Source organism: Crassostrea angulata, chromosome 5 (genome assembly GCF_025612915.1).
Source record: "Crassostrea angulata isolate pt1a10 chromosome 5, ASM2561291v2, whole genome shotgun sequence".
Lineage (NCBI taxonomy): Eukaryota > Metazoa > Mollusca > Bivalvia > Ostreida > Ostreidae > Magallana > Magallana angulata.
The window spans coordinates 46,549-71,631 of record NC_069115.1 but is presented as its reverse complement, the minus strand read 5'-3'; the positions used below and the strand labels follow the sequence as shown (position 1 = coordinate 71,631).

Below are 25,083 nucleotides of genomic sequence, written 5' to 3'. Positions count from 1 at the left end.
AACGTTCCTCTTTTCACTTCAACAGAAATCTTCACAAAGAATCTGAGGAACGTTCCTCTTTTCACTACAACTGAAATCTTGACAAGTCATCTGAGGAACGTTCCTCTTTTCACTTCAACAGAAATCTTTACAAGTCATCTGAGGAACGTTCCTCTTTTCACTACAACTGAAATCTTCACGAGGAATCTTGAGGAACGTTCCTCTTTTCTCTTAAACTGAAACCTTTACATGGTACTTGAAGAATGTTCCAATTGAAAGTAAAAACAGCAATAAGCAAAATACCGGTAATCTTTAATTAAATAAGCATTTAAACATGTTATACTTTACGTAAATATTAAGGATGTTAACAAGTACTCGAGTACTTGACTATCGCTCAGTCCTGATGATGATCAGCTAAAATTTTCTAAGTTGATTACTCGATATAAAGTAAAAAAGAGTTTGAATTTTTAATATTTTATATCGCTGCATTTTTGGGTTACAATTCAAAATAACAGCTTAGACATACATAGGCATGTAATTAAGAATACCAATTTATTAATATTTCTTTTTATATTAAATATCAAGTTTAGTTTGTAATTGGATAAGATGTTTATATAATTAAAAATTTAACTATATTAATAATTGTCTCAGTGCATATGATTTTATAATTACTAAAAACATAAAGCTCGCATCCATCAAATTCAGGATGGAGTTCCCAAGTAGAGCTGCATTTTCCAGAAAGCACTTTCACTTATTTCGGTTTTCGATACATGGTTGACATGAATCAAGGTTTATCTTCTGTTCTGTTTATCTTCTGTTCATACTGTGTGACTGGCTGGATGGCTTTTGAACTTTTCTGTGGCCTCATTGATTTCCTCCCAGGGGGGATGTCCAGATCTTCTATAGAATCTATGTAAAATAGATATTTGCATTAAAACTCATCATCGCTAAATAACTTCCTGTTATTTCATTTCATAATGAAGATCTGGTGGTAATGCTTATTTTTGTTGATAACACACAAATTCTCAAACATACATTTAGGTATTGACATTCTTTAAGAAGAAATACCCAGTATATTAAAGGTCACATAAGTTTTTCACTGCTTAACTTGAAAGAGAGAGAGAAATTAGAGAGATGTAGCACAAGAGAGAGAGAGAGAGAGATATTTGTACAACAAATATTTCTCTTCAGATATAAATACCTATATACCTAAATACGTTTAAACATTTACAGAATCCAAGCAGGAAACTTAAGCATGAATTTGATTTGAATCTACCAAACATCAATATACTCTTGAATTTCTGCTCTAATCTTAAAACACATTGGTATTATTGCATTATTTTTTTTGGATGGCGACAGATCTTAACACTTCACATCAAATCCCAAAGCTATTGTTATCGGGGCCGGTCATTCTTGTGAGTATGAGAATGGTTCACAGCTCTAAATTATTGGTTTTAAGCCAGACAGCTGAGCAGATGGAATTTGCATCACTTAAATAAAGCAGGAATTATTAACCACGTCAAACAAGAAAGCTGTATAATTCAGATTCTGTTCATCCTATCAATTTAATGTTGCAGCAAGGGAATACTAGATTCAGTAAATAAGCTTGATGAGCTTAATCAAACTTATTTTTGTTTGAAATTTAGAAGCATAAATTATTCAGAATATTTGCTCATCATAAATTCTGACTTGTTATACTAAGGACTTGATGTTTGTTTCATCAAAATTCTCTTCAATTTTTTACATGCTCCCAAAAAAATGGGGGGGGGGGACTCCATGTTTATTCACTTTTTGATATGTAAATTTAAGAAAATTGTTTTCTGTGAGAAAAAGTTAAGGGGGGGGGGGTCCCCCCCACTCTTTACATCCTGATGCTACGTACCTGCTTAAAAGGGTTGATTTAAAAATAGGGTGTTTTTTTGAAAAAAGAAAACGCTGCAAATAAATGCATATTGACTGATAGAAGAAGTGAGGATAAAAGGCAAAAATTTCTGAATGAAACAGCATTCTCATGGATGATTTAGCATCAATATTCCCAAATCACTTAATTTGCGGTAACTCCTACCCCCTACCCCCTTCCCCGACAAAAAAAAATAAGATGAAGAAAACACCAAACAATTCTCCCCTAAAAGAAAAGCTAATTTGGTGGAGGGATAGGACAAATCATCCAGTCATTCTTTAATTGAGTATTTATGTAGTATTTATTCCTTTTTAAGATATCAGTAATTCTCAAGCATGAATAACTTAATTATCATCAGTGCACTAGCTATAACTATATACCCGCTATCCATCTGCGAGTGCAACCAGATAATCTAAAACAATTGTAAAAATTAAAAGTCTACACCAAAGATATTAATTGAAGAAATATATGTATAATTTGATAGTTCTAATGTTTTCAGTTTAGAAGTAAAGTGGATATATTACAAGGAGAGGACATACATAGGCTATGTCTGTTGTCCAATCCTATTGAATTTTTTCAATAAAACATGTTTAAATAAGTCACCATGTTAAGTTTGTTCCTAAAACATCAATTTACCTGTCTTAAAGTTAAAATTCATAATAAGTAATGAACTTTAAGGAAAAAGTTCTTTCCTAAGATATAACTTTAAGTCTTAATTAATTTTGCTTTGTGAAATGGGCCCCTGTGCACTCATTAGATTAATCCTTTCACATTTGTACAGGTTACAATTGTGTGATAATTCATTTCGGCAGATTAATCATATACCGTAATCCGGTGAATATAATACGCAGTAGTGTACAATACGCACCACCCACTTTGGGCCTGAAAATGGTGAAAAAAAGCTTGTTGGGATGTATAATACGCATAAAAAAAAATGACCAAACGGTAATCCTGAGTATCAACAAAGCAGTTATAATTTGTATGCACGTTCAACTTCATCGCAGGAATACGCTACCGGAAATAAGAAAAACAATATTTTCTTAGATACGGATTTATTGTAACTAATACATCGCGGTAATATCTTTAATTCATAACCAATGTTTTAAAAAGACTTAGTATTAAATATTCTACCGTAAATAAAATCAACTACTTTTAAAAAGCGTTATATAGTTGTTCAGTCATTACAATCCATGTGAAGTGAAAAACGGACGATGTACAGGTATGGAGATAACGGACCTAATTAAATTCTTAAATGATTCCGATGATGATCAAAGTGATCAATTATAGGTCTGGAACATAATAAAATATATGCACAAATAGTTATGTTGTGTATAGTACACATAGCCTAAGGGGGTGTCTGAGATACCCAAGGTGTCAAGCGTTATAGCGGTGAGCGAGCACAACTGTTTCAATGGCTTCAATTAACGGAATAGGTTATAGAATTATTTATTTTCATAATTATTTGCAATTAATCAGTTAGCATTACATGAAAATGGTTAAAAATGAGCCAAATGATGTGTAAGCTGTTTTCAAAGATCGGTTACAAATAGCACGTGGCCATCCAAGTCCGCATTCTATTAATAACATCTGTAATGGCGGCGTACACGGAGATAAAGAATAGGCAGTTCAAATTAATTTTTAAAGGCCATTTTGAAACAGTTTATTTATTGACAGACTTTAAGTATACATTTTCTTTAATTACATGCTATAACAATAATATCCTAAGGGTTAAATAATAATATATATGTGATAATGAAGGAATGTTACGATGTATAGCGGGGTATCGGTCCTGTCTGTGAACAGCATAGGTAATACGGCAGAATGATACCCCGTGCTTCAGCTAGGGAAAAAATATGTCCAAATCCTATAGGGATGTATAATACGCACCCCTTTCTCACGGTAAAAAATGCTGGGAAAAAAGTGCGTATTATATTCACCGGATTACGGTATTTAATATTTAACTTTTTCTTAAATAGAGCATGTTCCTATTCCATATGACCTAATATCTGTTTATGATTTTCCTATTTACAAAGTCTGATTTGAAAGATTTAAAACTCACATCATGTAAATGGAGTTTATAGTGTTACTGAATTCATTTGTCCCAAGAGGGCCATTTTCCTAGCAATGGTGTTGATAAGCATTTGTAGGGGAAATTGATAACCTGTAAAATGAGAAGTGGCTAGCCGATTACTCTGTTTCAAAAGAGCCTTGTGGGAGTATTAGTCCCAGAAGGACAGCTATAGTGTGAGATTAATTTTAAATTAAGAATAACAAACCTTAATCTTCAAGCATCTTTCATCTCGATCAAGCTCTGTCCAAATTAATGCTACCCATCCACCAGACCAGCAAACAATTATTCAAATGCAGTGATTTCAAACCAAAATCCACAAGGCAAAATATTTTGTCACTGCCAATCATCATCACCTATAACATTACATTGTATTATGATTATATTTTAATTTTGCACATCATTTTCAAAATTTGATGATTACAATAATTTTTTTAAATATCAGATAATCAAGAATTTTGTATCAATTTAATCTAAATGCTTTAGATTTGCAATTACCTTGATTGCATGTAGTAAATAAGCAGAAGAGCAAAAGAAACTCAGTTATGTATTTTAAACGTTTGGATATAATAAAAGTATTTATTACCTTGATGCAAGCATCCTGCGAAGTTTGCAACTGCAATTTCCAAACAATATTTCTGTTCACCTTCATAAAGTACACATGTAGCGTTGATCTTATTAAATTAAATTTGCGACCACATTTTGCATCTGTTCCTAAAGCAGTGATCTGCTGTTGAAAGCTCTCAAATTTCACACAGTTACTATTATTAGCACACCCCGAACATCTTATCAGCATCCAGTTAGTGATTGACATCTGATAGAGGACCTTAGCATGTGCATGAATGGCCAGCGGTGACATGAGCAAACCAAATGTATAGCAGAGGAATATGGGTTTTAGGTCATGACATTTCTATTGACCATGCATGCTGAGAAGTTATTTACAGAATATACTGGAGTATTTTGATATTAGATATTTTCTAGTTGATAAACATGAGGTACTTCAAGAAAGCCAAAAAGTGAGTTGGTTTTTTTTACCTAAAATATCCTACTAATACCAGAGGTAGATTTGTAGATTTATCTAAACTACGAGTACACTATTGAATTATAGCTTGTGTATGTTGTGATTTTATTAGGAAGGGGGTGGGGGTAATTGTTAGCTAGTGTAAGATATAATTTACATATATATTAATATAATGATTGCATTTCATATGAGAACTGTAATTCAAATTTTACATCCTTTTACTAATGTTTGTTACTATCATCCAGCTCTAAGAATTTGACAAATGCAAATTTCTGGTAACCTGATTGTTTTCTCAAAGCTTAGGTCCTGTCACACCAGATTGCATTCCCCCAGAGTTTCACGATACTGTTATATTTCTGGAATTGCTGTGGGTTCGCTGGGAAATTCAAAATCTACATGCACTTGAAAACACCCTGTGAAGTCCGACACCAGAGAGGTGCATGCTTCTGACACCGGAAATTGTTAAACAAACATTGACCACGCGCCGAGTCAACAGGTGGCTGCTTACGTAATGGCGAATACACTGGCGATATTTAAACTTGTTTGATGCAAGAAATCGTGTTAAGAGAGGATAAATATTTCAATACATGGGGAAAAAAATTAAGAATAAGGTATTTCTGATGCAGTAAATTTAGTATACACTCATTCAATTTGCATAACACGTTATATCGGCAGTCACTACTCCCGTGGTATCAAGAATCACGGCTTGAAAAAATGGGGTACAATTTTGGTCCTATGTATAACACGCACCCCCCACTTTTGATCAAATTTTGGCTGAAAAAAAGTGCGTGTTATACACGCGACATTACGGTATTAGCTACATGTGCAATAGGGGTGAAAATCATCCCTGCAATAATAATCACCGCAATGTATCATTATATAAATAGTGCCTGTTTGGGAGGGTAACAGTTGAAATTGACACCCCAAGGAAAGCATTGTCAACCGACGCAAGCGGAGGTTGACAATGGTTTTCGAGGGGTGTCAATTTCAACTGTTATCCTCCCAAACAGGCACTATTTATTTTGTTATACTGAATGTCTTAATTTTAAAGAAAACATCACTGCTTTTAGATAGTAATAACGTGAATTCTACGGCGAACCGTACGCGCATGATTTTCGCGCATGTAACATTTTAATGTTACCCGTTGCTAAGTGCGTTGCTAAAGCTGAGGGTAATAGAACGGATTATCAACTGCGTCTTAACCAATCAGATGTCAGTATTTAACATGAAAGTATAACAAATCAATTTGATAATAGATATTAAAAATAAAATCAGGATTTTCCAGTAAAATGTTGACAATCGCACATCAATTATTTACAATTAATTTAAGCAAAACATTTTTAAGTCCAATTGCACAGAAGACGAACAGACGGATATTCGGACGGACGGACGGACAAGGTGATTCTTATATACCCCCCAAACTTTTTTTGCGGGGGGTAAAGAAACAATAAACTTAAGGTCAGTCGCGGGTTTACAATATTGCGCCCTCTGCACAGGGTATTGCACAATACTTAAAGGAGTAGTTTTAATTTAATTAATTTAAAACACAAATGCACAGTAAAATGTTCTAATAAAGATTTCTGTTGAAGTGAAAAGAGGAACGTTCCTCAGATTCTTTGTGAAGATTTCTGTTGAAGTGAAAAGAGGAACGTTCCTCAAATTCTTTGTGAAGATTTCTGTTGAAGTGAAAAGAGGAACGTTCCTCAGATTCTTTGTGAAGATTTCTGTTGAAGTGAAAAGAGGAATGTTCCTCAGATTCTTTGTGAATATTTCTGTTGAAGTGAAAAGAGGAACGTTCCTCAGATTCTTTGTGAAGATTTCTGTTAAAGTGAAAAGAGGAACGTTCCTCAGATTCTTTGTGAATATTTCTGTTGAAGTGAAAAGAGGAACGTTCCTCAGATTCTTTGTGAAGATTTCTGTTGAAGTGAAAAGAGGAACGTTCCTCTGATGTTTCATAAGTTTTTATAAGAATAAGAGGAACGTTACTCATTTTAAATGTCTGTGTAATGCATTTCAATGTCAATGACTCAGGAAAATTCCATCAACTTTGACTTGTAAAGGCTTATTTTTGGCAAAAAGGGGTGTATATGGATGCAGATATGAAAAACAGGGTCAAAAAAAAGGAATTTTGATTTTCCCTTTTTGATTTGGATTGTGTTATTTATAGAATATATTAATATTCATGGGTATCAATTTTCATTGATAAAGTGAAAACCACAGTTTCAATGATTCGTAAATTCGTGGCCAATGATTCTATCAATACAAAATGTTAGTAAAAATTGTACTTCAATGAACTTTAAAATTCGTGGATCAACTTCAAAACGAAATCCACGAAAACTGGTATTCAACAAATATTGATGAAACCACAGTACAGCAAGTTTAACGAATGTCTTAAAGCTGATCAATTTAAATCAGGATTTTTAAGGAAATCTTATTGTATCATTGAACAGTTTTACTTTGAAATGACTCTATTGCAGTCAGAACTGCAAGACATTCTGTTCTTCAGGTGTAGGCCTTTTCTGGGTCTTAATGGATTTTGATGATTTATATCAGATTTTAATTTCTTAATCAAATCTCAGAAAATAAACTGATGTGAGATTTTATTAATGAAAAACCTGTGTGTTTCTTTAAGTCAGTACTGTATGTAGTATTGTCCTGTCTTTGTAGGGCTTTATCTTCAATCAACAATGTAACGGAGGCTGCAGCACTCAGCAATGCTAGAGGTAAGCTCTGGACCAAAAGACTTTCTGGTTTACAATAATGGTGTAAAGATTTCTGGTTGACCTCTGTTACTGTGTAATGTTAAGCTGACTGTGAATCACAAGTATTTCTGGTATACCATAGCATGAAGTCTGCATTATTATGTGTTGATCATGCTATTTAGTAGTATATGGCAGTTATACATCTACTTTCAATATTCTACCATTTTAGTAACACCTATACTATGTAATCAACATTGTCCCTGCATCACCTCCATACAGACCGGTCAGATGTGTACCCCACTAATACTGTTGTTTTGTCACTTTTAGTCCCGGCCATCCATGAGCCCCCGGACGAAGCCCTCGTTCTCTGGCTCAGAAACAGGAAGTTTGACGAAGATCTCATTGAGACGGTAACCTTGGGTTTATATTACTAAAGCTGTATTATCCTCACATGATTTGTCTTTTTGTTATGAATCAGCTGAATATGATTCCATACACAGTAACAAATGTAATTTTTGTTTTTTAGATCACACAGGAGCAGTTTGTTTTGTCGGATCTGCTGGAGATAGTTCGGTACGAGGACCTACAACGGCTCGGCCTCCGGTCAGTGTCTAGTGTCCTTCATAGTCTCTAAAATAAACATTATAGGATCTCAATGTTTTGAGCGAACCTCGGGGAGGGGAAAAACACACAAGAGTATAATAACTGTAAATAAATATACCCTCACAGATCATCATAGATTCTTTATATCATGTTTTATTGCAGTTTTAGTGACTGTGTAAAACCTGATTTTATAGCATTGTACGATACAAAACTCTGTATGTCATATCAATAGATTTACATAAAAATCAGCTGTGAATTCATTGAGGTGTTATTATAACAAAAATTTATTGCATGCCATTGGGTAAAATCCCTGCATATTAAGGAAACCATGATATAATTAGTTGTATGTATTTATTGTCTGATGTTACTATGTTCTGAATTCTTTTCCTCTCTGCAGAGGTGGCGTCCTGTGTCGATTGTGGCGGGTCATACAGAGCCACAGGAAGGAGCACGGCCTGGAGAAAATGTTCCAGGAGAGGTAACAGAGGTCAAGGGTCAAGGCCAGGTTACCAAGTGACCTTGTGTTTGTCACCAAGTCTGCGTTATCATGGTTGTCATACAGTTTTCTTCATGGATTCAGGGACAGTCATACTGTGTCACAAGACTGTCACATGACCGGGGACAGTCAAATGATGTCACATGACATTGGACAGTCAAACGATGTCACAGGTCAGACAGTGTATGCAGCTAAACGTACTTAGAAACAGCAAGGACTGTGTATGTGGGAGAAAATAATCTGTCACATGACCTGTCTCCTTCCTAGTCACATGGTTTAAGACTGTTCCTGTGATTGGTTTATACAGTCGGGAGATGGGATTGAAGGAAGTTACGAGTATTTTTAATTTATACCAAATTTTACATTGACTGACTATTGTTTTGTGGAAGTTTTGTGTAACTTGACTATTATTTTCCTCTTTTAAGTGTTTTTATGTCTGTGATGTCAAAGTGCTGTGAATCATGAAGGGTTGGGGGGAGGGGGCTAGTCTCATATGTCATTGCCAACAAGTAAATGCACATTGTTAATTAGTGTGTTAATTTTTCTGCATGTGTCTTAGAGACAGTTATGTTGGTTCATTGGTAAGTTAACATTGGGTAAGTTTACATTAGGTATGTTTCCTTTGGGTGTGTTTATTAGTTGATGCTGTCCATGTGGTGCTACTTCAGTATTCAACTTTTGCTGTACCTTATGGTTGTGTATTCCCACTCATCGTCAAAAATATCAGCTTTCTGTGAGGCATTAACTTTATTGATGAACAAAACACTGTGATGATATCGACCATCCATTGATTTGAGGATATTTGGATGAGATGGTAGCAAACAAGATGTGAACAATCAGACTCTGTTTACACCCAGACTTGTAGTTTGCAACTACCCTCTGTATCACACTTTTTTTCTTGGAAAAATTTATTCAACTTTTTGATAGCACAATATTTTGAACAAAGTCTCTTACACATGTACGTGTAGCTTACCTGTTAAATTCTATAGTTACAAGACATGATGCAAAATGATTTTTTTATCTTGTATTTCAATTAGAAGAGTTTATCAGAAGTTACATGTACTAAGTGTTTAATAAGTGATCTTTAATTTGTTTTTTAACAATTTAGTTTGTTTAAGGAGGCCAGGTGTCAACAAATTAACCACAGATTTACCCTCAATTTTTAGAAATGATGTTTTAAGTTTAAAACTTTCATTTGGTAAAGAAAATTTATATTTTTTAGCTTTAAAATTTGAATGTTTTCCTACATCTCCATATATAGCTCTCCTTGTTAAGGAGATCAATATAGTCTAAAAATGGCCATCAAGCCCACTTAATGCAAAACAGGCTGTATACTTGTGTATGTCTTGCTGTTCTCAGACCTATCTGAAAATATTAATGTTATCTGAGAATTTTAATTTGAAAGAATTTATCATCAATTGAATTTATTTCATATTGTTCCTCAATCTATTTTATATTGAATTGGACTTTTATTGTTCATTGTTTTATCATGAATTTACCCATTATATTGCCTCTGAATTTTTTTAAGTCTTTAAGGTGATTTCTTTATACTAGAGGTTTTACATCTGTTTTTAGGTTTATATCGAGTATGAATGGAATAAGATTATTCTCCATTTTAATTCATTTTAACTTTGACATTGTTTTTAGACCTTCAGAGATATTTGTCCAATATCATATCCTGAAAATTTTCACCTTCCATTTTTACAAATTACTGTTATTACCAATACTTTTTTAATTTTTTAACCTTTAGTTTATCGGTACGAAACTTGTTGTTATGGGTTTTGGCAACATGGTCGACTTTCTGTTTATAATCCATGCACATGCACATACCAGACAACATCACCTCAACCCACTCCCAACAGGGTGCATTCGTTTGGTCGATTTGAGAGCTGCAAGAGTAATCCTACATGTAATTTGCTCGTTTGCAGTATGGAGATCTCCGGTAGATCTGCTTTTTCTACTTTTCAAATAGCAGGTAGACTCTGGAGATATCCTTGACCAGTTCTGGAGGAAGCAAACGAATACACCCAAAGTCATGCTTAAATCGCCCGGTGATTGATTATTAGATTAGAAAAAATTAAAAGTTTATCTTGATTCCCAGTAAGCATTCAGTATTGTTTGTGTGTTAGAATTGCAGTTGTTTGCTTTTATTTTATCATGTTGTTACATATGCCTGGTTTATTCTTAGCTTTACTGTTGATGTATTCCCCATTCACAAAGGTCTAGCTCTATACCAAATGTGTGAGTCTTGATGAGATTGAGATGAAGTCTCGGTGAGATTGAGATGAATGACGCAAACGTTGTATGTGTGGCAAGGGATTGGAATGAAAAGTCGAGTCTAAACAAAAGTCCATCTTCTCTTATTAGAGATAAATGTCATTTCATAAAGTTTATATTCTTTCATTTAATATCCTACCTATGTCTTGATGATACAGAAAGTTTATCTCTTAATTATTAAAAGTGAATCGTTTTTTTTTTAAACAAAAGTTTATTACCTTTGAATCTGATTGAATTGTTACAAAATGTTATCTCTGTGTTAAGATTATGAAATGTTATAAATGTTATATATTCTCTGATTGTTACATTCTCTGCATAAATAATGAAAAGTTACAAGTGTTTATACATCTCTGTATATTGTCACTGAATAAAATGTTCACCAAGTGTGTTGCATCCCAACCAGGAATAAATACAAATAAATACAAATTCTTGTGAAGACGAGTTGTGTTTTTTTTTTTAATCAAAAGGTTGTCACTGTAGAAAAAAAGCACTGTTTATACAGCTTCATTTAAGGAATAAGGAATCATTCTTTGAGTATTATGAGGTGATAATTTCAGTCGGAACGTGGTCAAATCTATCATAAAGCCCATCCTTATTATTTATATTTATATTATTTCCAATTTGTACATTTTAAAACGACATTATATTAAAACCACTATTTTTTTTATTTAGCACGTGCTATGTAATACTACGTGGTGCAGCCAATACCGTTTTTCAGTTATGTTAAAAGACAGACACGCCCATTCTGTGTCACTCATGTTTTATGAAGTTATAAATTGGGTTTTAGGATTTCAAGTCCACATTAACAATAGCGTTGAAAGTTGAAAATGTAAATACTATGAAATGCTCTCTCTCTTTCTCTCTTTCTCTCTCTCTCTCTCAGACTCGCACTGTGGGTTTTTTTATTTATGGAAGTGAATAAGAGGAGAAGAATGTTATTGGTTAAATCTTTATAAATAAGTAGTAAGTTAGTAAATTGACGTTTTGTCACGAAATATTTCAAGTCCACATTAACAATAGTCGAATGAGTTTGTGATCGACTTATCTACTTGGATGTTGCTAAAAACGCAAAATGCATGGACAGTTTATTTGAGGCTAATTATACAAAGTTTCTTGGAAAAAATTAACACATACTAAAATTTGTAATAAAACATTTTTGAAATTTTAAAGATACTATTGATTGATCGTTTCTGGTTTGTTTTACATATTAATAAGTAAATAATAATATATACGATGTTTATCTCTACGTTCCACGTTTTAGCAACAACCGTCTAGTTTGAGAGATTGTCGATCGTCGATCATCGAGTTTACTATTTTTGTTTACAGTAGGTTTGTAATTTAAGAAGATGTCGGAAAGGAAAGTCTTAAACGTAAGTTGTTAAACTATTGGGAAACTGTAATGGTAGTTTGTTAACTGTTAAAACCAATGACGGATTTAATCTTTTGTTGATGTTTGTAATGTGTAATAGATACAGAGTTTAGCTCGCTTTTGACGATATACTTGAACCGTTTGGGTTACTTCAAATTAACTTGTTAATGTGTTTGATGACTAGTTTGATGTAACCATTAATGTGATTCGTTACAGAAATACTACCCCCCGGATTTTGATCCCACGGATATCCCTAAGATGAAGACGCAGAAGAACCGACCGTTCAACATACGTATAATGGCGCCCATGAATATGAGGTATGCTATAGATACTTAAAAGAGTTGTATATGGGTTTAATCTAGTCTTCTCGAAAGATGTGTAGAATTAGGTTTATATTTGTAAACAATTTGTATAGTGTAACAGGATGGGAGAATAATTACATGCCAGACCTGGATTCGAACCTGAGCCCCCTGAATCTCTAGTCAGTTGATCTACTAACTGAGCTTTCTGGCACTGCCTTTCAAACCAGTCTGACTGTCACATTATATACTGTAGCTTACATGGGTCTACTCTATGCTTTGTCTAGCGGTGTGATAACTTACCCGATTTTTTTTTACGACAGGTGTGATAACTGCGGGGAGTACATCTACAAAGGGAAGAAGTTCAACTCTCGAAAGGAGGATGTTGAAGATGAGTACTACCTGGGGCTGAGAATCTTCCGATTCTACATCAAGTGTCCCCGCTGTGTGTCAGAGATTGCGTTTAAGGTACACCTGTAGTATTTATAGTAGATATAAGACATTGATTTGACATGGTTCTTAGACTGCGACAGGGTCTTTAATAGTGCCATTAATTTGAGTCATTCCAAATTCAAAACAGTGCCCTTTTCCTATCTGAATTTTTCCATTTGTCATTAGTCCCAATATAGAAGACCACATTTGGATTTTTCTGATAGCAAAACTTGTTCATTTGTTTTTGTGCATCATAAACTTGATAATAAAACACTATGATCCAAAAGTTCGTGTCAACAGAGTTTCAGTGTGCATTTATTTTTCCTAAAGTTCCACATATGTCTTAATTTTTCCGAATGTAAATGGCCTAGGCCCCAGTGCTAAAAGCATTACATGCCCTTGCCCCAGTGCCATATAAAGTTGATACAAGAGCCAAAAGTGATATGACTTGTGTATCTTTTATCTCAGATCCTAACACAATGAAAGAAATCACAGATTGAGCAGGATGTAAATCATGGCTCATATCAAATCGAAGGAGATTCTCTGATTACATGCCCACCCAGTTTTCTATTTGTTCAGTGCCTTCCCTAAGATTTAAGACATTATAAAAGTATGTGATGTTTGGAAAGATGAATACTAAATGTGATGTTGTTTAACAGACTGACCTGGAGAACACAGACTATACCCTGGAAGCAGGTGCTACACGACTGTTTGAGGCGGAGAAACTTGCCAGACAGATGGCTGAAAAAGAAATCAAAGATAAGGAAGATGAAGAGCTAAATAATCCAATGAAGGTAACAGTCCAACATCCTTGTTCTTTCACTCGTTTTGCAGTCATTTGAAGGTTACAGTTACTTATATATTTTTAGCATGCATAGATCAAAAAACCTTTTCTAGAGAAATATTGTTGACATCCTCACTTATTATACACTGTTTGACAATGAAATATTCTTTTTTGCCATTTGAAAATGAAAAGTCTATATATGGCAAATAAAAAGAGCTTTTTTCTTTTGCTGTAGAGCTTTACAATGAATTTGTTTTAAATTTTCAGATTCTTGAAAACAGAACAAAGGCAAGTAGAAAAGAAATTGAGGAAATTGACACATTGGAAGAGATAAGGGACATGAATGCACGGCATGCAAAGGTTGACCATGAAGAGGTTCTGAAATTCCACGCGGAGTACGAGAAACAGCTAAAGAGACTTCAGGAGGAGGAAGAGGAGAGAGAGATAAGGTGAGAGAGAGGTGAAGAAGGAAAGACAGAGAGAGAGAAGGAGGAAGAAATGTGAGACAGAGAGACAGGCAGAATGAGAGGGGAAAGAAATAAGGTTAGAGAGAGAGAGAGAGAGAGAGAGAGAGAGAGAGAGGCAGACAGACAGATAAAACAGTCTGGAGGTTATTTGATGATAAAAAGTTTGAGGAGAAAGAAAAAGATAAACAGGGAGGAGAAAAAAAAAATTACAGTGAATGAGAAAGAGCTATATAGATTACAAATGGATGAAGAAGAAAATGAACGCATGTTTTGAACCACTTTCAGTGTTTGTTTATAATTTCAGGGAGCTTTTTGGTGAGGTGAATGGTCAGAGTATTAAACGACTCCATGATGATGAGGAGGAGGGGGAGGGGCCACCAGTAAAAAAGGGACCAGTCAGCACCACCAAACCAACGGACTTCCTGACCAGCGTAAGCATGGGAGACAGAATTAGCGCATGCATCATTCATCAGTTGTATTTTTGATTAAAGATATTTTGAATCTAGTTCATTTGAATGATTACTATAAACATATCATATTTTGCTGTTTTTTCATTTTGTGTGTTTTGGTAGAAAGCAGTATCAATTTCCACAAAATCAAATACATTAATGTCATGTAGTCGCACTTATATGTATATATAAGTTGATACGAATCAAAAACCTACCCTAATTTGTTGAAAAATCAATTTACATAAAACAATGTACTTACTAGACATAATGTAATTGCAATATCCTCTCCAGTGCGTGTAAATAAATGTTGATTTTATAAATGTATGAAGCTTCACAAAAAGACATGTACAACTTGCAGAATGACTTGATGATCTGTTTCTGTACCAGTGTTTTATATCCAGTACACATTTTGTTATAGGACGCACCAGGAACCAGTAAAGTAGGCACCAGTAAAGCAGCTAAGCCGGCAGTATGGGAGAGAAGTATAGGGTCTGTGGGCAGCAAAGCCTCGCTGATGAAACTCGTCAAAAGTAACAAGAAGAAGGGATCGGCATCGACCGAGAAATCAGAGGCGTTGACAGTGAAATCAGACACAAGTGAGAAGAAGGAGAATTCTATGGGACAAAGTGGCAGCAGTGCTTCCTCCCGTGTAGACGGATCATTGGAGGGCGATCAGAAAAAACAACAGGCAAACGCAGATAAAACCCAGACAAATACAAACTCTGGTCAGACCCAGACAAAAGGAGATCAGTCAGGACCTGTTACGACAGCAGGAAGCTCAGCGCTGAGCATGCTGGGAAGTTACTCTGATAGTGAAGAAAGCGACATCTAGTCTAGTGACCATATATATCTGGTGGTCATAGACACTTAGTGGCCATATATATCTGGTGATAGATTGGTCCTAACTGTGTTCCCCGCTCCTTATCTGAAGTTCAAGTCCTCCAAATTCTGTAAGAAAAGCTCTGAAATGAAGAAGAAATCTGTACCAAGATGATTTGACTGACACACTGGGTGGTCAGGTGTACACCGTCCCTCAATAAAACTCCAACAGGAAGCTATGTCATAGGTTCAGCCAGACAACTGTCATGTAGAGGGACTTTTATTATTAATATTGTAAAAAAAAATGTATATGTATTTGTTATGTATGAAAATAAACAAGAGACTACAAAGTTTATACTTATATTATACACAAGTTTTATAGTTACATCAGAGTTTTAGAAGTAGGTGAAACTTTTCTGAATGGTCGGTCATGATTGAATTATTCCAGTTAAGGAGGGTGGGTGGTCAACAAGTCAGCCATTATAATTAGATCCTACTTTTAGATGGCATGTTTTTAGCCATTATAATTAGATCCTCCGTAGGTTTTTAGATGGCATGTTTTTAGCCATTATGATTAGATCCTCCGTAGGTTTTTAGATGGCATGTTTTTAGCCATTATGATTAGATCCTCCGTAGGTTTTTAGATGGCATGTTTTTAGCCATTATAATTAGATCCTACTTTTAGATGTCATGTTTTTTAGCTATAAACTACTATGTAATAAACAGAAGTCCATATATTTTACCTTAAATCTGGGCAGTTTCATGTATTCTTATATAGAGCTCTCCTTTTAAAGGAGACCAATACAGTCTAAAAATGGCCATGGTCATCTAACCCTCTTATGTTATATCAGAGTAGAATAACTTCAAAGTATACTAAAGTAAATTACTAAGCAACTGTGATAGTTTGGGTTAAATGGACCGTGGATATCGGCCTGGGTAGCTCAGTGGTAGAGCTCCTGACTAGAGTTGCAGGTGTCCGGGGTTCGATTCCTTGCCCAGCCAAATATTTTCATTGTATTTACATGCTCATTCCTCCTAACCTACTACACAACATAAAACTATCTCGAGATTATCTGATGTTAACATTTAAGCGTTTCTCAGACATAATACACATGTAATCAAAATATACAAAATCCCAGATATAGAAGTCCAATTTTAACTTGCAATAATAATTCCAGGTATTAATTCAAGGTATCCAGAGGAACTTTTATACTGAGTTGTACTGAACCATACCAAAATTTTGTGAAAGATCACCTTTTAGTCACTTAAAATTATCCTCAATTCATTATTTCAAACAATGGGTCGTTTCCTGGTAGTTATGTAAAAGTATCCTGAAGTTTGTATTAAATTATCCTGAGTATCTAAACGTATAATTATGTCAAAGTTTCTTCAGTTTAATATGCTTAAGTTACCTGAATAGGTGATACTGAATATCCTAAGTTAGTGAATGCTAATTTATCCGAAGTTAGTTAATGCTAATAAAAGTATCATGAGTTAATTTATGCATGATTTTATTCCTAGTATCATGTTGGTTTGGTTAATTCATGTTGAAGTATCATAAGTTACTGTAATAGTTTGTACAAAAGTAAAATGAGTATAAGTTTATGATAAAATAGCCCGAAGTTTTCATCTAGTTTACTATTATATAACACTGAATCAATATATACCAAAATATCCCGAATTAATGCAGATACTTATTGCTTGCGAAAGTATCCACAATAAATATGTGGGATTTATTGGACGAGTCTAAATCAGACTGCGTCACGTGATCAGTGCCCCCACGTCCTCCTTCATTACTGCAGGACCTAATGTAATTAATATAATTAAAACTGACGTAATCAACAATAAATGAATGGCTCACTATGACCTGACCGTACAGGGGGTTCGCGAGCACGTCTCCCTCGAGATATTTTTTTTGTTATGAATTATTGAAGCGTTCATCTGTGTTGATTGATTTTGATACAGATGTATTTTACTACCACCATTAAACGTTGATTTTGCGTGACTCAAGCCCAGGACCATGACAGATCTAAGAATTAAATCAAAATTTCCATCATTCACAAGATACTTATTAATGATGCATGATGTGTGTAGGTAGCTACAACAAAGAGGAACAGTCTTATGCTGAATTTTAAATTTTAATTGTATGAATTACTTGACTTAATCCACTGCGTCCCATGGGGGACATTTTAGGACGACTACATGCAGTGGCTTCCATCTTCTACTATCTTTTGCAATTAGTTTCGCTTCTCCCCAGGTCTTGCCAATTTTATATGACCGAAGCCTGAGACATGTTCATGATCAAGATGCCAAGTCAAACTCTAGACCAACATCTTGAAATGTATGCAATAAATATAAAACACCAATTGAAAATCTATACCAGTATCTAGTTCATGAAGATATGTAAATTTATACTTTTTCTGTGTATCATTTCAACATGATTTTTCCCCTCATGGATATTTACAACGATTAAATACCTATATATACTTAACATATGAATACAGATAGTCAGGTGTTTCCCGCTGTTTGTTCGCTATATGAAATTAACGATTTTTTTAAAGCACGCTCATTAATATCAATAATGATAATACTTTGACATTTAAAATATCAGTCTCTCTATCCCTTTTTTAAAATTTAATTATCAAATATGCACATAATTATAAAAGCGATTCAGCCACAATTCTAAAACACATATTTAAAAAATCTCCTAAAGTAAACAACCACCGCTGAGCAGAATATCTAAAGAAAGAAAACATCGAGGTATTTGTAAAATGTAACTTCGATGGTTATCTTTTATTATTAAAGTATTACTTGAGTGAGACGATAACCCAAACTACCCCTGACCTTGATGTCTGGGTTTTAATGTATGTGGATGTCATCCTATGTATTGACATATTCCTTTATGTTGATATCTTCTCTTTATGTCTCCCTGTATGTTGATGTCTACCTGTATGTTGATGTCTCCCTGTATGTTGATGTCTCCCTGTATGTTGATGTCTCCCTGTATGTTGATGTATCCCTGTATGTTGATGTCTTCCTGTATGTTGATGTCTCCCTGTATGTTGATGTCTTCCTGTATGTTGATGTCTACCTGTATGTTGATGTCTCCCTGTATGTTGATGTATCCCTGTATACTAATGTCTTCCTGTATGTTGATGTCTACCTGCATATTGATGTCTCCCTGTATGTTGATGTCTCCCTGTATGTTGATGTCTTCCTGTATGTTGATGTCTTCCTGTAAGTTGATGTCTTCCTGTATGTTGATGTCTACCTGTATGTTGATGTCTCCCTGTATGTTGATGTATCCCTGTATACTAATGTCTTCCTGTATGTTGATGTCTACCTGCATATTGATGTCTCCCTGTATGTTGATGTCTCCCTGTATGTTGATGTCTCCCTGTATATTTATGTTTTCCTGTATGTTGATGTCTCCCTGTATGTTGATGTCTTCCTGTATGTTGATGTCTACCTGTATGTTGATGTCTCCCTGTATGTTGATGTATCCCTGTATACTAATGTTTTCCTGTATGTTAATGTCTACCTGTATGTTGATTTCTTCCTGTATGTTGATGTCTCCCTGTATGTTGATGTCTCCCTGTATGTTGATGTCTACCTGTGTGTTGATGTCTTCCTGTATGTTGATGTCTACCTGTATGTTGATGTCTCCCTGTGTGTTAATGTCTTCCTGTATATTGATGTCTCCCTGTATGTTGATGTCTCCCTGTATGTTGATTTCTTCCTGTATGTTGATGTCTCCCTGTATGTTGATGTCTCCCTGTATATTTATGTTTTCCTGTATGTTGATGTCTACCTGTATGTTGATGTCTACCTGTATGTTGATGTCTACCTGTATGTTGATGTCTCCCTGTATGTTGATGTCTACCTGTATGTTGATGTCTTCCTGTGTGTTAATGTCTCCCTGTATGTTGATGTCTCCCTGTATGTTGATGTCTACCTGTGTGTTGATGTCTTCCTGTATGTTTATGTCTCCCTGTACATTGATGTCTTCCTGTATGTTGATGTCTCCCTGTATATTGACGTCCCCCTGTATGTTGATTTCTTCCTGTATGTTGATGTCTCCCTGTATGTTGATGTTTTGTTGTATTTTGATGTCTTCCTGTATGTTGATGTCTCCCTGTACATTAATGTCTACCTGTATGTTGATGTCTACGTGTATGTTGATGTCTTCCTGTATGTTGATGTCTTCCTGTATGTTGATGTCTTCCTGTATGTAAATGTCTCCCTGTATGTTGATGTGTCCCTGTATGTAAATGTCTTCCTGTATGTTGAAGTCTCCCTGTATACTAATGTCTTCCTGTATATTGATGTCTCCCTGTATATTAATGTCTTCCTGTATGTTGATGTATCCCTGTATACTAATGTCTTCCTGTATATTGATGTCTTCCTGTATGTTGATGTCTCCCTGTATGTTGATGTTTTGTTGTATTTTGATGTCTTCCTGTATGTTGATGTCTCCCTGTACATTAATGTCTACCTGTATGTTGATGTCTACCTGTATGTTGATGTCTTCCTGTATGTTGATGTCTTCCTGTATGTTGATGTCTTCCTGTATGTAAATGTCTCCCTGTATGTTGATGTCTCCCTGTATGTAAATGTCTTCCTGTATGTTGATGTCTCCCTGTATACTAATGTCTTCCTGTATATTGATGTCTCCCTGTATATTAATGTCTTCCTGTATGTTGATGTATCCCTGTATACTAATGTCTTCCTGTATATTGATGTCTTCCTGTATGTTGATGTCTCCCTGTATATTGATGTCTACCTGTATATTAATGTCTTTCTGTATGTTGATTTCTTCCTGTATGTTGATGTCTCCCTGTATGTTGATGTCTCCCTCTATGTGGATGTCTTCCTGTATGTTGATTTCTTTCTGTATGTTGATGTCTTCCTGTATGTTGATTTCTTTCTGTATGTTGATGTATCCCTGTATGTTGATGTCTTCCTGTACGTTAATGTCTTCCTGTATATTGATGTCTTCCTGTATATTGATGTTTTGCAGTATGTCGATGTCATCCTGTATATTGATGTCTTCCTATATGTGGATGCCTACCTGTATGTAAATGTCTTTCTGTATGTTAATGTCTTCCTGTATGTTGATGTCTCCCTGTATGTTAAAATCTTCCTGTATATTAATGTCTTCCTGTATGTTGATGTCTTCCTGTATATTGATGTCTAACTGTATGTTGATGTCTTCTTGTATATTAATGTCTTCCTGTATGTTGATGTCTTCCTGTATATTGATGTCTACCTGTATGTTGATGTCTACCTGTATGTTGATGTCTTCCTGTATGTTGATGTCTTCCTGTATGTTGATGTCTTCTTGTATATTAATGTCTACCTGTATGTTAATGTCTTCTTGTATATTAATGTCTTCCTGTATGTTGATGTCTTCCTGTATTTTGATGTCTACCTGTATGTTGATGCCTACCTGTATGTAAATGTCTTCCTGTATGTTGATGTCTTCCTGTATGTTGATGTCTTCCTGTATGTTGATGTCTCCCTGTATGTTGATGTCTTCCTGTATGTTAATGTCTTCTTGTATATTAATGTCTTCCTGTATGTTGATGTCTTCCTGTATGTTGATGTCTTCCTGTATGTTGATGTCTTCCTGTATGTTGATGTCTTCCTGTATGTTGATGTCTTCCTGTATGTTGATGTCTCCCTGTATGTTGATGTCTTCCTGTATGTTGATGTTTCCCTGTATGTTGATGTATCCCTGTATACTAATGTCTTCCTGTATATTGATGTCTTCCTGTATGTTAATGTCTTCTTGTATATTAATGTCTACCTGTATGTTGATGTCTCCCTGTATATTGATGTCTTCCTGTATGTTGATGTCTTCCTGTATGTTAATGTCTTCTTGTATATTAATGTCTTCCTGTATGTTGATGTCTCCCTGTATGTTGATGTCTTCCTGTATGTTGATGTCTTCCTGTATGTTGATGTCTCCCTGTATGTTGATGTATCCCTGTATACTAATGTCTTCCTGTATATTGATGTCTTCCTGTATGTTAATGTCTTCTTGTATATTAATGTCTACCTGTATGTTGATGTCTCCCTGTATATTGATGTCTTCCTGTATGTTGATGTCTTCCTGTATGTTGATGTCTCCCTGTGTGTTAATGTCTACCTGTATGTTGATGTCTTCTTGTATATTAATGTCTACCTGTATGTTGATGTCTCCCTGTATATTGATGTCTTCCTGTATGTTGATGTCTCCCTGTATGTTGATGTCTTCCTGTATGTTGATGTCTCCCTGTATGTTGATGTCTTCCTGTATGTTGATGTCTCCCTGTATGTTGATGTCTTCCTGTATGTTAATGTCTTCTTGTATATTAATATCTACCTGTATGTTGATGTCTCCCTGTATATTGATGTCTCCCTGTATGTTGATGTCTTCCTGTATGTTGATGTCTCCCTGTATATTGATGTCTCCCTGTATATTGATGTCTTTCTGCATGTTAATGTCTACCTGTATGTTGATGTCTTCTTGTATATTGATGTCTCCCTGTATGTTGATGTCTTTCTGTATGTTGATGTCTCCCTGTGTGTTAATGTCTACCTGTATGTTGATGTCTTCCTGTATGTTGATGTCTTCCTGTATGTAAATGTCTCCCTGTATATTAATGTCTCCCTGTATGTTGATGTCTTCCTGTATGTTGATGTCTTCCTGTATGTAAATGTCTCCCTGTATATTAATGTCTCCCTGTATGTTGATGTCTTCCTGTATGTTGATGTCTTCCTGTATGTTGATGTCTCCCTGTATGTTGATGTCTTCCTGTATGTTGATGTCTTCCTGTATGTAAATGTCTTCCTGTATATTAATGTCTTCCTGTATATTAATGTCTCCCTGTATGTTGATGTCTTCCTGTATGTTGATGTCTACCTGTATGTTGATGTCTCCCTGTATATTAATGTCTCCCTGTATGTTGATGTCTTCCTGTATGTTGATGTCTTCCTGTATGTTGATGTCTCCCTGTATGTTGATGTCTTCCTGTATGTTGATGTCTTCCTGTATGTAAATGTCTTCCTGTATATTAATGTCTTCCTGTATATTAATGTCTCCCTGTATGTTGATGTCTTCCTGTATGTTGATGTCTACCTGTATGTTGATGTCTCCCTGTATATTGATGTCGTCCTGTATGTTGATGTCTTTCTGTATGTTGATGTCTCCCTGTACGTTAATGTCTTCCTGTATGTTGATGTCTCCCTGTATATTGATGTCTTCCTGTATGTTGATGTCTTCCTGTATATTGATGTTATCCTGTATGTTGATGTCTTCCTGTATGTTGATGTCTCACTGTGTGTTAATGTCTACCTGTATGTTGATGTCTTCCTGTATGTTGATGTCTCCCTGTGTGTTAATGTCTACCTGTATGTTGATGTCTTCTTGTATATTAATGTCTTCCTGTATGTTGATGTCTTCCCGTATGTTGATGTCTACCTGTATGTTGATGTCTTCCTGTATGTTGATGTCTTCCTGTATATTGATGTCTTCCTATATGTTGATGTCTACCTGTATATTGATGTCTACCTGTATGTTGATGTCTTCCTGTATGTTGATGTCTTCCTGTATGTTGATGTCTACCTGTATGTTGATGTCTTCCTGTATGTTGATGTCTACCTGTATGTTGATGTCTTCCTGTATATTGATGTCTCCCTGTATGTTGATGTCTCCCTGTATATTAATGTCTCTCTGTATGTTGATGTCTTCCTGTATGTTGATGTCTCCCTGTATATTGATGTCTCCCTGTATATTGATGTCTCCCTGTATGTTAATGTCTTCCTGTATGTTGATGTCTCCCTGTTTGGTGATGTCTTCGTGTATATTGATGTCTCCCTGTTTGGTGATGTCTTCGTGTATATTGATGTCTCCCTGTATGTTGATGTCTACCTGTATGTTAATGTCTTCCTGTATATTAATGTCTCCCTGTATGTTGATGTCTTCCTGTATGTTGATGTCTCCCTGTATATTGATGTCTCCCTGTATGTTAATGTCTTCCTGTATGTTGATGTCTCCCTGTTTGGTGATGTCTTCGTGTATATTGATGTCTCCCTGTATGTTGATGTCTCCCTGTATGTTGATATCTTCCTGTATATTAATGTCTACCTGTATGTTGATGTCTCCCTGTATATTGATGTCTCCCTGTATGTTAATGTCTTCCTGTATGTTGATGTCTCCCTGTTTGGTGATGTCTTCGTGTATGTTGAAGTCTCCCTGTATGTTGATTTCTTCCTGTATGGTGATATATTCCTGTATGGTGATGTCTCCCTGTATGTTGATGTCTCCCTGTATATTGATGTCTCCCTGTATGTTAATGTCTTCCTGTATGTTGATGTCTCCCTGTTTGGTGATGTCTTCGTGTATGTTGAAGTCTCCCTGTATATTGATTTCTTCCTGTATGGTGATATATTCCTGTATGGTGATGTCTACCTGTATGTTTATGTCTTCCTCTATATTGATGTCTTCCTGTATGTGGATATCTTATTGTATATTGATGTCTGGGTTTTACTGTGTATGTTGATGTATTCCTGTGTCGGTATCTATGTGGAGGTTTTGTCTTTCTTTGTTTAGTTGTTTTTAATTTATTTTTTAATATGTATCTCTATGTGCCTTTTTGTTTGTTTTTTCTAAGTTAGGGCTGTATTGTGTCTATCATACATATATTAGGGAATATCTGTCTGTCTTTCTTAGTTTATTTCTCAGACTGGCATTTTCTGTTCTCCCTTTCAGTTTCAAATTGCGTTGTCTGTCTTTTTTGTGCATTTCTGTAATACGTATTTACGCTTTTCATTCAATTGAAATTCAACAAATAAATATCAAACTGACTTGCTATTCTTAACTTTCTCTATTACGGAGAGTTGCACCCATTGCTAAATATTCGGACCAGTTCATGATTTCTTCATCTCAGGAAAACTACCCCCTTTATTTCCACGTCCATTGTCTATCATATGCGATTAGCTCATGCTTTTTTTCGCGATCATTCTAATAGCTTGCTATTTCCTCTATTTTCGCGTCCATCTAGCTTAATTTGTAATGTATATATGACAGTAACCATAGGATGAATTGCATTATATAATGGTCATTGTCTTAATTTAACCTTGACCTTTACTTCCTATTCCTAAAATATATAAAAGACATCTGTTTATTTCACTTTATTTATATTGGTTGTATTGCATCATAGTCTGCAAAACAAAAAGGACAACACGATCTTCCAAACGCTATTTTTATGAACGAGAAATGAGAGCAGCTGTCGCCGACCTATTACAGGATTAGACCGGGGTCAATATCCAACTAGAGGGCGGCGTGTGTAGTAAAGTGTATCAATAGTACTTGGGAAATATATAGAATACCAGTAATAGAGAAACATTTAGAGAAGTACTTAGCCGCATTATG

The 25,083-nt window shown here is 35.1% G+C and overlaps 3 protein-coding genes across 13 annotated transcripts in view; 2 read left to right on the top strand and 1 right to left on the bottom strand.

Annotated features, from left to right (window-relative positions):
• LOC128183040 (mitogen-activated protein kinase kinase kinase 15-like) overlaps window positions 1-11,482 on the top strand; it is a 39,207-nt gene extending 27,725 nt beyond the window's left edge. For all 11 annotated transcript variants that reach the window (XM_052851851.1, XM_052851860.1, XM_052851855.1 and 8 more), the window contains 4 exons: window positions 7,636-7,691; window positions 7,998-8,080; window positions 8,197-8,273; window positions 8,671-11,482. In XM_052851851.1, coding sequence (XP_052707811.1) covers window positions 7,636-7,691; window positions 7,998-8,080; window positions 8,197-8,273; window positions 8,671-8,755 — 301 coding nt within the window. In that variant the 3' untranslated portion in view covers window positions 8,756-11,482. The remainder of the gene's footprint in view (window positions 1-7,635; window positions 7,692-7,997; window positions 8,081-8,196; window positions 8,274-8,670) is intronic.
• A 774-nt stretch (window positions 11,483-12,256) lies between these two features.
• On the top strand, window positions 12,257-16,018 carry LOC128184197 (splicing factor YJU2-like). Its single transcript, XM_052853557.1, has 7 exons — window positions 12,257-12,416; window positions 12,632-12,732; window positions 13,038-13,182; window positions 13,806-13,940; window positions 14,198-14,379; window positions 14,702-14,828; window positions 15,265-16,018. The coding sequence occupies exons 1-7, from the start codon at window positions 12,393-12,395 to the stop codon at window positions 15,676-15,678; spliced, it is 1,128 nt and encodes a 375-aa protein (XP_052709517.1). The 5' UTR covers window positions 12,257-12,392; the 3' UTR covers window positions 15,679-16,018.
• Window positions 16,019-17,649: 1,631 nt separating this feature from the next.
• On the bottom strand, window positions 17,650-24,628 carry LOC128186361 (uncharacterized). Its single transcript, XM_052856166.1, has 13 exons — window positions 24,608-24,628; window positions 23,311-24,156; window positions 22,789-22,968; window positions 22,033-22,374; window positions 21,727-21,816; window positions 21,475-21,528; window positions 20,965-21,114; window positions 20,737-20,862; window positions 20,449-20,646; window positions 19,549-19,746; window positions 19,279-19,422; window positions 18,937-19,044; window positions 17,650-17,694 (listed from the first exon to the last, which is right to left on the bottom strand). Exons 1-13 carry the CDS (start codon window positions 24,626-24,628, stop codon window positions 17,650-17,652), a joined length of 2,502 nt encoding a protein of 833 aa, XP_052712126.1.
• Window positions 24,629-25,083: the final 455 nt, after the last annotated feature.

Coding starts and splice junctions, on each gene's coding strand:
- LOC128186361 (XM_052856166.1), bottom strand. CDS start 24,628: ATGGACGTGGAAATAAAGGGG. Junction 22,375..22,788: donor AGGGAGACATCAACATACAG/GTAGACATCAAC, acceptor ATTAATATACAG/GGAGACATTTACATACAGGA. Junction 21,529..21,726: donor AGGGAGACATCAACATACAG/GTAGACATTAAT, acceptor ATTAACATACAG/GAAGACATCAACATACAGGA.
- LOC128184197 (XM_052853557.1), top strand. CDS start 12,393: ATGTCGGAAAGGAAAGTCTTAAAC. Junction 12,733..13,037: donor ATGGCGCCCATGAATATGAG/GTATGCTATAGA, acceptor TTTTTACGACAG/GTGTGATAACTGCGGGGAGT. Junction 14,380..14,701: donor GAAGAGGAGAGAGAGATAAG/GTGAGAGAGAGG, acceptor TTATAATTTCAG/GGAGCTTTTTGGTGAGGTGA.